We start from the raw sequence: 14,959 nt of genomic DNA, 5'->3' as shown, positions 1-14,959 counted from the left end.
TCCATGTGGACCTTTGTTATTGTTCTAAATTTGACTTGATCGAGTGTGTTCTAAGTCAGTGGTACCCAACCTGAAGCCCACTGGACATATAGGCTCCAAGAAGCTGATCCACGTGGCTCAGCATTATGTTCAATATTACGAATCGAAAACTTTGTTCTGGAACTTTCGAAAATTACCAATCATCTTCATTCAGTATAATGCCTCCTTCCCAAAAGGCAACTTAGTGGAATCGACTTTCGAACGGGTGGTTCAGGTCCACCAGGTATAAAAGTCAATGAATCGCCTGTCATTCTTTACACAACAGTCATACCATATGCCACTACCATTCTCATTTGAATAAGTGTTATCAACTTCTTAGTTGATTACACTCATCGGGACATTGCCAAGCGTTTGCTCTACACGCGAGTACTAGTTGACAGTCAACTCGGTTCAGTTTTTTAACAGTGTTATGGAGTAGCTCTTCGTATAAATTCGACCTATTAGACAAAAAGTTGATTCAACTAAGTTGTCTCGTGTGAAGACAACGAAAAATGCCAGTCAACTAATTGACCGGAGACTTTTAGAAAAGTTGACTCCACTAACCGCCTCATATTTAGGATGCCTTCAGAATGAGTGCCGCGAATTTCGATCAAATAGTTAGAAATTGGTTTCCTATAAACCGATGGAAACTAAGAAATTATAGCAGCAATTCTTAGTTTGTAACTTTCTTTACTTTTCCCTGTTTTTCATAATATCTATAAAAATATTAATGTATTTAAATTTTACATATGTGTTGAGCTGCGAAATTCAGTTTAATATGGGATGAAGCCCTCGGGTAAGAAAAGAAGGCCGGGTACCTCTGCTCTACTGCATTATTGCTAGCCATTGAAGACTTGCCATTTTGGTAAATGGTCAATATCCTAATAAAAGAACTGAAACTTTCGCGACACACGCTAAATATTATAACTACTTTCTGAGCTTTTAGATCATAGTATCCCAAAGACTCCCATGCATACCAACTGCTTGACAGATTGGTTTTAAACGTCCAGACAAGCCTGTGAAAGTTGGTTCTTGAGAACAATGGGCTTATACGTTCATTCAGAAAGTTAATGATGTTCATCCAAGAAACTTAAGACTGAAGCATGCTCGAGTGACCACAGCATACAAGCCTTGAAAGAGTTAGTAGGGTTAAACCACAAATAGTGGTAGGTACGAAGGGGGGGGGGATTTTGGAATGAAAAGTGAAAATATGAAATTTACAGTCCCTTCATTGTATATAGATTGTTTATGCACTGTAATCTTTGAAAAATTTAGAGACGATTATAATATTAGCAACTAGAAGTCACATGATCTTCAGGCGATGCTGATGGTTGTTCGAGGTAAAGATTAGAGCGCTGTTAACATTAAACAGTGATAAAACTAGGCAGATCAGCAGAATTACATCCTGTGAAAATGAAGAAAAGGTGAATTTTTAATCTGAGTATGCATTCCTGTGTCACAATGATTGCCGAAATAGCACGTATAGGCTCCTTAAATGATTTCACACCATCATCAAGTATTTCTTTAATTTAAGACTATAAGTATATTCAAAATTTTAACTCCATTGGTCGAATAGTTTATGTATCGCAGTCCTTTACCTTTGTAAATGTCTTCTTCGAAACTCTGAAACAAACTGAACATATTTTCCAGAACCGCCTGTCCCTGTTCTAGATAATATATCTTCCACCCTTAGAAAGCTTCAGAAACACACGATTCTGAGATCTTAACAAACAGAAATTAATTTAAAAGTTGCAAACCTTATTTAAGAGGTATGATTTGACTTGTGAAAAAGGAAAAGTTATTACTCATTCGAAAATATTTATAAATTAAAGAAAAACATTAATAAATCGTAAAAAAACAAAAGTTCGATATTTTATGAGTAGAAATGATTTTATTAATTAATTGTTGATGAATTCGCCATTTAATTAATGATCATTGATTAACTTCTGGTTTAATTTTCCACTGTTGTTCGTTAGATTAATTTTCTGTTTGTGAATAATTCTATTGTATAAAAAATGATTAAAAATCAGGAGTTTATTTCTTGCTTCACTCCATTTGTTTCGTTTTTTTCTCTCTTTCATCAAAGAATCTTTTAATTCTTTTGACTTCTTGTTTCTGATTTTTAACTATTGTTGATATTGTTAACCAGTTACCCTACTCAACTTTATTAGAGATGAAACTCCTGTTTCGCAGAGCTAATAAAACTTTAGAAAACTCGAAACGTTTTCTTTTTTCACTATAGTCTATTATAGAAGCCAATAGATTATAGAAAAGATTTCTAAATTATTCAGAACAAAAGAATGCACGTTTCCAGCCAGTGTAGATCCAGGGAGTTTATCAGAACCAACACGACTCCCGGATCCCCCGCCTCCCCTTTTCTCGCGACTGCAGATAGCCAGAAACAGTGTTTTGAGGATTTCAACTGCAAGGGATTGTCAGGGACGAATCCCAGGTACTACTTACAAAAACTGCGCGCCGAGTGAAATTCAAATTAAATGTTCATATACTGTGGAAATGGTTACGTCCAGTTTTCTTTATAGTAATATTGTCTGTAAAGTTGCTGATTATGAAAAAATAAATAAATAAAGCTATGATTATACAACGACTATATACTAAATACAAGTATTTTTTAGTTAGTGCTGATTTAATAGCTATGTTATTAAATGGAATTTAAAAAGTCAAGCTTTTCATTTTTTTAAACAAACTTATTTGAAAGAAAAATAAGTTGCTTAAACAAAAACGATGTCGGTGTAGCAATTTGTGTGGTTAAGAAACAATAAAGACGAAAATTAAGATCCAGCTGTAAAATATTTGAAAATAAGAATCCTATCTTAGTGCGAAAAATTAAAAACTGAAAGCCAGCGTAAAAACGTGTAAGTAGTGGTTGGAATTTCAGACACTTGTTACGCGGTTAAAAGGAATCCTTTTTACAATACAAACGAAGCCCCCCCCCCCCCCCAGGTATTAAAATCTTAGGTTCTTAGACGTGTGTTTTTTTAATGATAAAATTTGAGAATGTTCCCTCCCCCCCCCCCCCGGCCCCTCCATTCCTTAGGAACAATTTAAAATGACGGACCTGGCAGTTATTGGCGAAAAAGATCCGGCAATAGAATTTTTGTTTTTGCAAAATTATCGCTTTACTCTAGTACTAAATTAACACATGGCGCCATCTGTTATCTTTTTTTGTAAATAATATATATTTTCCTGCATTTTTTTCTCTCTGTCCCCTACTTCGTATTCGTTTCGCCTTAAAACTAGCCTCTGGAAAACTGGACTGTTTATTTAGTCAAAAACTGACCTTCAAGCTCGAATTCTTCTAAGCTTGAGCAATATTTTATTTTTCTTAATTTAGTCAAGCTCAAACTATTTTCCTATAAGTTTCACTATTCATGAAATATTAAAATCTTGTGCAAATCCCAAAAAAACTTAACTTTATCTCTGAAAGATGTTTTGTAGTTAATAGTTAACACTTTCAAATAAAAAGTTCGTTAGCATACTTTTAATCGGTCTTATAGAGGATTAACTCTGACTTTTATTGCATGCAGCCTGTTGCATTGCTTCTTTCTTTCCATACCCTCACTTCCTTAGAATATTTCATCTCTTATGTTACTCACTTAAAAGGGGCACATTGAGTGACTTAATTTATTTTGATAATGCTTTAAATTCAAGTTCAATCAAAAATTCAACTTTTTAAAAATTGTTTTAACTCACTGAATAGTTTTGAACATGACGATCTTTAGCGTTACGATTGCCATGTTTAGTTAAACCGTGCCTGACGCCTATTTTTTTTTACTATTAGAAAATTCGGTGTTATGCACAGTGTAACTGAGCACAGCAATCACTATGCTCAGCTGTTAAGATTGTCATGCTCAGTTGAACGGTGCATGACACCCAATTTTCTTACTATTGGAAAATTAGGTGACATGCACAGTTTAACTGATCAAGGAAGTTATAATGTTCAGTTGTTAAGAGTTCCATGCTCAGTTAAACTGTGGATGACAAGAGTATACACAGTAAATATAACATTTTTTTAACGTTACTGCATGTAAAATATTAACCAAATTCGTGATACGAAGAAGCACAACCTTAATAATGGGAAAAGAACGATAAAACTCTTTCCCTCCCTCTTATTAATATGTAAATAATCTTAATTTATAGAAGATTTAAGAGTTCTGAATAAGAAAAGATTCTTCGGTAATCGTAAGATCGAGAATTTTTTTTTAAAAAAAAAGCTTTTATCTGAAACTCTATTTGGCAAACTCATTTTGTATGAAACTATTTTTGTTCTGCTCATACCTTGGATTTAATGTAGAAACTCCATTATGAATTTTATTTGTTAATTATCTTATTTTTTATCGTTTGCCAAATCTCTAGTACTTGAAATGAAAACAGTATTACCAGTTTACAGAGTCTGTAACATCTTAGGACAGTGGGAGAAGCAGAAAGGGTTATGCTTAAAACTAATAGTTAATTAATAATAATAGTAAAGGCTCCAATGCTATTTTTATTCTAATTATTCTTGCAATGAAATCCATCACTTTCACAGGAAAAGCCCACGTGACAATGGTTTTCAACGAACCTTTGTCATGTATAACAATTTGATAAGTTGTTATTAAGCCGCAAGCAGAAAAATGGTGCTGAAAACTGTGATTAAATACTGCAAAATGGTTATTTTCAGTATTTTTGTTTAAAATGGTTCACATCCGTTCTTTTTTTTTTTCTTGCCTGGAATCAACGATAGTTTTTCTAAAGCTACTACAGGAAATTTTACTTTTATATATTTTATTATGACTTACCTTTCGTCACATCTTACCTTCTTTATAATTGTTCTAGACATATTATTCGAAATTATTTACTGGGAAAAAAAATTTCTATTCTAATCATGAGCATTCATATAACATTTTTTTTTTTTTAGAAAGAGAAACAGATATATAAACTTTTCTTTTCTCTTTTTCCTTTAATTTTTTTTTTTTTTTTTTTTTATAAGATTACGTGCAAAAATGTATATTTCCTAACGCGAAGGAAATCAATGTTTGTTTTGCACCTCGAAAGCGTCAATTTGCAAGCTGATTCATTTAATAAATATCTGTCAGAAATGCTATCAGTATAAAAGTAAATAACTTCCTCTTTCCATTATATCGATTATAGTTTGTTAATACTTAATCAATTCCGCTACTTAATTTAGATTATTGGCTGAAAAATATTTTTAAACATCAAACAAGAATTCATGGAATATTTTTCAACAGTTCTGAAATTAGAGACTTGTTATTTATTGCAATCTTTTAGACAAACCCGTTAAGGCAGGTAACTAACAAACTTTGAACCTGCTAAGCCAAAACCAATATTTTGGAGGATTTTAGATTAGAAGCCAAATGTAATTAAAGAATGGTTAGTTAATATTAAGTTAAATTTTCAATTTCTTTTGTGATCAGGAATACGTAATCCTGTTGTGTAGCAAAGTTAAAGGATTAGTAGAATGTTGTCTTTTCATATCAATCACGAAAAAGCTTTATATAGATTGAATATTCAAAAAAATATATACTAGTTTAACCGGAAACCTTGCTTAAAAGAATCGATCAAATAATTTTACAGAAATAATTTATCCTTTTGCCTTTGAGAGGCAAGGCAAAGCTGCTCCGTCTATATCTCGTAGAGTTATGATGTAGTGTAGATAGTCGTAATTTACCATAGAATTGAAATTTTTACGCAAATCCATTAATGTTTACTTACTAGCTTCAAACACTCAGTAGGCTCGTTTTGTCTTGAAATAACACAGTTCTTTGAATAGAGTATATTTCATTTATTGTTTATTATATTTCAAATGTCAATAAAAGGACAACAAATATCAAAAAGAAAATGAAATTGCAAAACATATACGAAGTAAAAAAGGACATAACTTTGTACATCATCTTAAGCCTATCGATCCAGTAACGTTACCACAAGGAAACGGAAGGAAGATGCCCAGAAAAGAGTTATGGTATTGCTACGAACTTACATCTGGACCACTGGGGTACATTATGAACATCATCATCAAGGCTTGTGGCTGTTCCTAGTGGCAGCACCCTGTAGGAAAAAGATCTTGAAGGTCTGTTTGACTACACTCTTGATGACTGGCACTTAGTGCGGTAGGTCAAATCACTCTTTCTTAAGCCCCCTCCCCCCAACAGATGAAAGCTCCCTTCTTCTTTAAGAAATAAGCACCATCCCTCAATTTCACAGTGGGCCGAGAAAAAAATTGGTAGATTCAGATTTACGTATTTAATATTCACACCAATATTACCAAGGTACATTTATAATTTTTTTTTACAACAAAAAGCATTTCTGGCTAGATATTTAACAATATTCATAATAAAACGAAACTTAAAAAATTCGCGCGACCATTAAGATTATTACTGGAATCAGAATAATGTAAGATAAACTATTTTAAATGAAAAATACAATATTTTCATTTATTTTTGACCATAATGTCGATTATGTGAGATTCTAAGTGCTCTGTTTTTCAATTTATAAACAGATCTTTACTTTCAATTACAGAAGTTCATCTTCCCTTTCCTTTACTGACTTTGTTCTTTCTCTTTTCTTTTCACTTTTTCTTCCTTACGCAGGCATGAGTGAGGCGGGACCAACTTTTGCACCAACTTCAACAACCGGATTAACCAACAACCGTCCTAACAACTACCAACAACATCCCAGCCAAATCGAGGCTGCTCGGTATACGACAGCATCAACTTCTCCGCCACAACATTCTTCTTCTCCACAACCCTCACAACCTCCCCTCACTCTAAACAGCAGATGCTTCGTGCGGACAACTGTTCTGGATGACCGGCCGTCCCGGACCGCAGATCTCAACGATTATGTCTGGGGTCCGTTTTTTTCTGTCATTCTTACAGAATCCCCCCATAGCTCCTTTACGTAGAAGTCTCACGTTCATGGTAGCATAGACATTAGGATTTATTTCAACTCTTATGACTTAATACAGGAACTCTTGTCTTCCCTCAAAATCTGCTTCTACCTGCTTTAAAACTTCTGATATACATCCGCTTACGGAGTAGTTTCACCAGCCATTAGGATACATTTTAATTCTCATAACCTGGTGCAAGAATTCTTGTCTCCACTGCAAATTTGCTTCAACTTGCTTTAAAACTACTGATAGATCTGTTAGTATCGCATTTGTGGTACCATAGCCATTAGATATATTTTAATTTTATAACTTAGCACAAGAATTCTTCTCTACTATTCTGGTACATAAACACTTGATTTGTCACTGAAAATCTGCTTTTGCTCGCTTTCAAACTTATAATTACTCAGATGTAGTAGCAGTCGCATTTATGGTTGCATACCCGGTAGGATATTTCAACTTAGTAATAGAATTCATACGCTGGAAATATGCTTCTGCTCTCTTTAAAACTTCTGATAAATCCGTTCACGCAGCAGTGTTGAATTTGTTGTAAAATGGCCTTTAGGGTGCATTTTAATTCTTTTGACTTCGACAAAAAATTTTGTCTTCACTGCAAAGCAGCTTCTGATAGTTTTAAAACTCATGATAAACCTTGTATTTTGCATTCTTGCATTGCTATTTTGCGTTGCTTGTCTTGTGTTTTGCATTCATGGTAGCACAGCCATTAGGATGCATTTGACTTCTTGTGACTTAGTACAAGAATTATTGTTTTCGTTGCAAGCCTGCTTCTGCTCGCTTTGAAATTTCTGATCAATCCGTTTAAGTAAACGTCTCATATTTATGGTAGCATCGCCATTAGGATACATTTTTATTCGTATGATTTAGTACAAGAATTCTTGTCCTCACTGCATATCTGCTTCTGAGCACTTTATACTACTGGTTAATCCGTTTAAGTAGTCGTCATAATGGTAGCATTGCAATCAAGATACATTTCAACTCTTATGCCTATGAACAAGAATTCTTGTGTGCGAATCTGCTACTGCTTGCTTTAAAACTTCTGATCAACCCGTTTGCGTTCATTGAATTTAAGATGAAATATTAATATTATTGAATTTACAGCAAGAATTCTAGTCTTCGCTTAAACCACTTTTTATGAAGAAAAATTTTTACTTTTGTTTTTCCTTCTGAAATGAATCTTGTCTTCTTTTGAAACCCTACTTCAGTTATAATGCACTTCAAGCCTCTGAAAGCTAGTAATAATTACAAATTACTTTTTATACATTGCAACTTTTGTAGCTTAGAGTCATAATTATTTTCTTTGGGGAGGAACCAGAACCTGTTTCTGTCTTAGATTATGGAACTCCGAACGTTATTTGTATCAGTCCTTACATCATTTGTTGAATCTTGATCTTATAGTCATATCTCATGTTAGAACAAGAAATATTTGCCTTTGGGTTAAAGAACCCTTATTGCTTCGGTCTCATCCCTTAGAATATCTTTGAAATCCTTTTTTTTTCCTTCCTGTTATTGTAATAAAGGTTTACCTATGCTTTGACCAACAGCATTTAAGTTATGACCCTCATGCTTATAGAATTTGTATTAAACGCATTTTTGAAGCAAAACTGAATTTATCATGGGTTTTAACATGGTTTTAACTCATATAACTTTTGATAAAAACTGTGTTTGTGTTTCAACCGAGCCATGAACCGAAACTATTACTTCTGCTGCTTCATATTTTCTAATTCTTTCAAGGGTGCTTGTTTTTTAACTGTAGCACATCCTTATTCTCACGACCTTTAAGGTACAATGCAATTGCATGTCAGATATAAGCGGATTAAAACGAAAAGTTTTCTGACTCTTGAAACAAAATGCAGTTCATGTGGAACTCATAACAAAACTATCTGTTTTTTTTTTTTTTTTTTTTTTTTTTTTTCAAGGAATAATACAGTTCTTTTCAAATCAACAACAATTACCAGCTCAATTCCTAATACAAATTCTATCCCATGTTCTTTAATTCCTCATAATCTCTTTTTTGTAAAGGTTCTGATCTCTAATCAATTGATGCTTAAGAAGACTTAACGTTTTCTTACTTCCTTAACATTTCCTCAAAACTATTGTATATTGTTTCAAAATTTTAAAAAATCCTTGTTTCAAAATGATTGTAGAATTTGAAAGTTATAGCTCCCTGTTGCGATTAATGCTGTTTACATAATGCACGGAAGGACAATTTAATATTGCGCTATGATATTTAGCAATTGAGGCTATTGTCCTTAACTTAGCTTCAACGTATCTTTTTTCAGCAATGTTAGTTTAATATCCTGTTAACCTATTTATTTGTAATTATATTTTTACAAATAAATCAGTAAAACCTAAATGAAAGTGACAGTGGATTTTTTTTCTTCGGATTATTAGATTCAGTAACAGTTAAACTATTTTTCCCGTTTTTAAAAATTTTCTTTTTTCATTACATGTTCAAAATTTTAATGTTCTTGACTATTTCTAAAAAACTTTTTCTTTCTAAAAATGTAATTAAAAAATTTAAACTTCTTCATTAACACCCATAAAACAACTTGTTCACTAACAGGAAATTTTTGAACTGCATTCACAATGATTTGCTTTTTGCAATATTTGTATTTATTTGTTTAGTTATTCGTTTCATATTTAAAGTTTAACATTGTTTTAATTGTATATCACTGCTTCTTCAATTAAATAATATAATTTCATTTCATTTAATCTTTCCTGTATAATAAGAATTTATGTGAATTAAGGGCAGAGCGTACAATTAGATTATCATGATCAAGTTAATGCGCGAATAAACTAAATGTTATTGGGTGATCTTTTTTTTTTCTCTGTCAGACAGTCATTATTTAATTTGAATTAGCACTAGAGCAATTATGAATTAAATTACAGCCATTAGTTAGCAGTTTAATATTAGTATAAGCTGACATTTGATCATGAAATGTAATTTAATTTTCTTACTTAACAATTAAATTATCTGTTTAACTGTGAGACATTCAAAAGTTCTTCTTACTACTATATCATTACTATTTTTTTTTATTTCGGATTGCTGTATAATTATCAAGGTATTGCTTAATTTGTGTTCTGCGTTATTATGCATCTATACTTGTTTCAAAGACTTCAGCAACTATGCAAGTGCATTAAGACAAAATTTCGTCGTAACACTACTAAATAAATACTACTAAATAAAACAACACTACATGATGTTTTATGTCTGCATGCCAAATGGTACATAGTAATGCATGCTTTTTCCTGAATACTTTAAAAGTTTAGTTATATTATAAATAAGCTTTAAGTTTTATTTTAGTAAAGGTTGAGCTGCATGTTCTACATTTAGAAAGAATAGGTAAAAGTTTCATCTCACTGTTAAAACTTAGGAGAAATAATACACCGAGGACCGTTCGAAATTAGAGAAAAATCTCCTGTTCGTTTGTATCCAACTTTTCCATTCCTTCAAAACCTATTTTCATTCTTTTTTTCTGTTTGTGTATCTTATGCTTATACACTGTATTGCACATAGTTGTTTCACCGTAGGAAGTTGTTGATGCCAAAAGAGAGGTCATTAATCTCTCAAAGCAAACTGAGCACCCCATCCTCTACCCACACTATCATTCCCTCCAAGATCTCTAATAAAGCAAGTTAAATGATTTTCGTGAACCTGAACTGGTAAACACCAGAAAGATTCATCAAAGAGATATTGAATTTTTACCTCAAAACCCATTAGCTAGGAAAAAAAGTCCAGTTAATTGCAACTGAAAATTTTCTTAAAATTTCTTTCATGATGATGTAATGTCTGAAAAAACTAAAAAGTTAGACTCCAGAATAAAATTCTCTCTTAATACACACAAGTTCTAATGGGCTTCCGTCCAACACAACCAAAATTTTCTTTTTCAGTACAATTTAATGCATAAAAATTGGGATATTTAGTAAAAAATGAAGTTGATGCCAATTCAGTGCAACAACGAGCCAGTTACATTTTCTTAAATCGCGATTTTAAGAAATTTGTCGTACTGGTAATGCGACTGATTTCGGTTCATATTCTGATCTGTAGTTATTCTGCTTTTCAATGTACGTTGAAAATGATTTTGTGCTGAAATTTTTTCTCAGATAAATAGTCACTTTCTTTCATTTCCATTTTCAGTCACTCGTCAACTCATTAAACAAGTATGATGAAATTATTTTCCCTTTTTCAGGAAAGCCAAGTTAACAACGGCTACATCCCGTATGTGGACTACACTCGTGATTACACCCCTCCAGCCGTCCCACCCACTGGTGGTGTCCGAGACAGCGGCATCTACGGCAACCCGCCTCCACCCCAGTCATTAAGTGATCTCTCGCATGATCCCCGATTCAGAGCGGGGTATGGCAACAATCCTTACATGAGGACTTCTGTTTCGAACATGCCTCAAACCCCGCCTCAAGGGGCCGTATTCGTCACATCAACATGGGGAAGCCATACACCCAGTCCAACGTCGCCCCAGCAGGCCAGCGCGCAGCAACCTGGGCAGACAAGATATATCACAGCCCAGCAAGGCCTGAAGCCGGGTACCTTGGCTACCCACGTCTGACGCTAGGCCTAAGGTCTTCAGTAAGGCTTCATAGCAGCGAGATTGTTTGATGACATCTGGGATATTGTCAAACGACTGATTGTTCTTTTCTCCGACTATTTCTTGATATATGTTTGTTCTCATAGGGACAAAGTTCTGAGAGTTTGAAGAAACTACGGTCAAGGACGCACGAAAATGCTTCTATTTGGAAAGGCTTTGTCCAGTGATAGCATCAACAGCCCCTACTTCCGTTGTCAAATTAACACGCTTGCGGGCTTCCAGTCATGGCGACCTTACTAGATAGATGAAACAGTTTTTTCAAGACTGTACAGCAATCTGGAGCCACAAAGAAGACTTGACGTCCTAATCCAACAGGAGAAAAAAGAAAGGAACAATTTGTTCGCCAATCTTTGAATAGAAGAGCTTGAGAGACATTAGGAAAAACAATTCCTTGATGGAAATGAACTGCCTTGTATATGTCAAACGTTGCCGAGTTCTACCAAATCGCCATCAGAAAACTGAATAGAGATGCCGTGGAAATAGAACTGTTATGTATTTAACTATGCAAATTCCTTTAACGACTGTTGAACATTTCTAGTGACTTTATAAATGTGAAAACTTTTGTTTAGGTTTTCCACAATAGCATGATGAAATTCAGCATGCAAAAAATATCTCCATTCTTCAAATTAGTCAAAAGAACATACTGCGAAAGATGGATTTCATTGGATATGAGTGCCAGCGATCTAATATGGATCCAAACTTCATTTGTTCCAATAAATTTGTGCCACTTCACTTTGACTCTAGTGTTGGTATCATTATTTTTTTGAATCCCGCGTTTTATTCCTGAATGGAAGTTCTAAAGATTGTTGTATCGAAGCTAGATCGAACTTCGATAAGTCACAGTGTATAAAAAAAAAGTTGAATACAAAAGAAAAAATGAAAGGTGCTTTACAACGCCCTCTGCTGCCTGATTGTAGAAACGATTTTCCCTTTGCATGACCTTTTACGTATCAAATCATTTTGTCATCGTCATTTTCATCTTCAGAAAATAAGACTTTTAAAAGTGAAAATTTAGCCTCTTGCGATACAACAATTTGCTTGTTTGTATTCGTGTCTTTTTATCCTTCCTAAAAACTGCTTTGGCCCTGGAGCATCGGGGGGTTTTTCCAAACGAAAATCGTACATCCCATCTTCATCAAGTTTTTGATTCTTGAAACAGAAATCTTTCAAATCTAATGTGCAACAAATGTTTCCATTATCTTCCCTTTACTTATTTATTTTTTCTCGAAAATTACAATCTTATGATGCCTAATATGAGACCGTTGTACTTCATGAAGCATCAAAATTTGTCACAGTACTGTTTTACAACTTAATATTGAGATTTTTTTTTAAAGACATTTAAAGATTTAGCTCATTTCTTCGTGTGCATATTTATTACACATCCATAACACATCCTTTGGTCCTTTAAATGGCTACTAGATGTTTCTGTAACTCTTTCCTTATTTAAATTTAATCGTTTAATGATTTCTTCCTTGAAAGTAGTATCTAACACCCGCCTAGAACTACCTATACTACAACAATGTCATATTTAAAATCCCATAACGTTGATAAGTAGGTGTAATTTATTTGTTTTACCGCCATCTATTATGCATATATTGCAGTATTTTTCGTCTAATAGTCAGCTTAACATTTAAAAATTATTTAATAAATTAAAATAGAATATTTTTGTACATCATTTTGACGAATGCTTTTCTTATATTAAAAATATACCATATATCCATGAGAAGCCATCCCGCCTAAAGTAGTGGTTTCTGACAATGACATTTCTAGGGGTCTTTGGAAATTAGTTAAAGATATATTTTCAGTTATTGCGATATTACCTTGAATGCACTTTTTGTTTAACGGCGATCACCATATCAACATGTCTTCAGTTGCAAAAATGTTCGAAATATTTTGCTACCTAAGTCGGTCCACTTTCCTTTTTGTAATCTTGTCGTTTTATCAGTCTTTAAAGATAATTTTTCCCCAATTTTTACAACTTTGAAAAATTTCTGTTTCAAATTCAATATTTTAACTATTTTCCTCAGGATACAACTCCGCTCAAGCTTAATTTTCCTGTTATGGACAACGAGATGAATGAATAGAGTGCTTTAAGTGGCTGCTCTGTATGGTGAAATCAATATCATTTGTTATCTAGCATTTGGCAGAATTAAAAGGCAGTTGACTAATATTCATTAATTTATCACAATGAAAAGCCAAATTTGGCAACCTTTTTCTACTTTTTGCTAGAAGACAAGTGATATATACATTGGCTTTATTATGTATCGAACTGTTTCCTCGAAACCACGCTTAGTAATTCTATAGCTAACTCGAGATATTATGTGTTTGCTGGCGTTTGATAATGATTAAATAGACAGTTGTCGAATATTCAAATAATTACCCCGAAAAGCAAAATTTGGACAGCGTTCTCCGTTTTTCGCTAGCAGAGATATGAGATTCACTGAAATGTTTTCAATGAACCACCAACCAATCTGTCTATTCATCTCGTTGATTATGATATGTTTCTTTCTTTTTGAATAAGTGTCATTATGCTCATACTTTTTAGCTGTGATTGTAACTGAAATTTGAAGAAATGTGAATGTCCTGGAAAAAATGATCTTGATCTTGGAATACTTTGCTGTGTGAATGAACTACATATTGCTGTCTAAGAATTGTTAAATCATATTTATTACTCGATTTGAAGCATTTCAACATTTGTTCACTCATTAAAACTGCATTTTGTTTCGTTATTATGGTGTTTTTAAATGTATACTGTTTTAATTATTTACATTCTAAAAATGCGATGAAGCTGTTTCACTTTCGTTACACGATATGAAATTAACATTTTTTACTCAAGTTCACCGATTGTGTCTTGTCAATCAGTTAATAGCTTTTGTAATTATTTTTTGCTTAATAAGTTTGGTTTTTCAAGAAACATTAGTACAGATAGCAGTATTATTGATTGAAAGGTTTTTATTTTCTTTGAAATTGCTAACTCACTGTGCCGTGACAATCCTCGAGTTTTCCTCGTTTTTTTTTTTTTTTTTTTTTTTTTAAATACAAATGACTCTTCACTAAAATCATTTGGTTTTGTATTGTGTGACTACCGATAATATGGAAAGCAAACATCCGATTTATAGGCGGAAATGGGAGTATCTATTAATTTACAAGGGTAGTAGCTTGTTCGTCATATATATGCCTCTTAATACCTCTTAATTATTACCTCTTAATTATTAAGACGCAGTTTTATACAACTGACAATTTGTTCACGGCGGTAATAAGTCTAAACTTTATTAGATCTGTACAAAAGGTAATTGAGATATTGTTTACATTATATTTTTTAACTTACCATTTTGCTTTTACATTTCCGGACAAAATGAAAACATTTTATTTACTTTTTGTTGTTTCCATAGAAACCTTGTTTGGTTCGCCTCATTTT

The 14,959-nt window shown here is 33.1% G+C and overlaps 1 protein-coding gene across 1 annotated transcript in view; it reads left to right on the top strand.

The window, feature by feature from the left end:
* Nucleotides 1-14,551, top strand: part of LOC129227372 (irregular chiasm C-roughest protein-like) — a 100,052-nt gene extending 85,501 nt beyond the window's left edge. The window contains exon 13 of the mRNA XM_054861922.1: nucleotides 11,128-14,551. Coding sequence (XP_054717897.1) covers nucleotides 11,128-11,502 — 375 coding nt within the window. The 3' untranslated portion in view covers nucleotides 11,503-14,551. The remainder of the gene's footprint in view (nucleotides 1-11,127) is intronic.
* Nucleotides 14,552-14,959: the final 408 nt, after the last annotated feature.

This window comes from Uloborus diversus, chromosome 8, assembly GCF_026930045.1.
Source record: "Uloborus diversus isolate 005 chromosome 8, Udiv.v.3.1, whole genome shotgun sequence".
In the NCBI taxonomy this organism is placed as follows: Eukaryota; Metazoa; Arthropoda; class Arachnida; order Araneae; family Uloboridae; genus Uloborus; species Uloborus diversus.
Note: the sequence above shows the minus strand (reverse complement) of the source record. Positions and strands in the feature narration are given on the sequence as shown.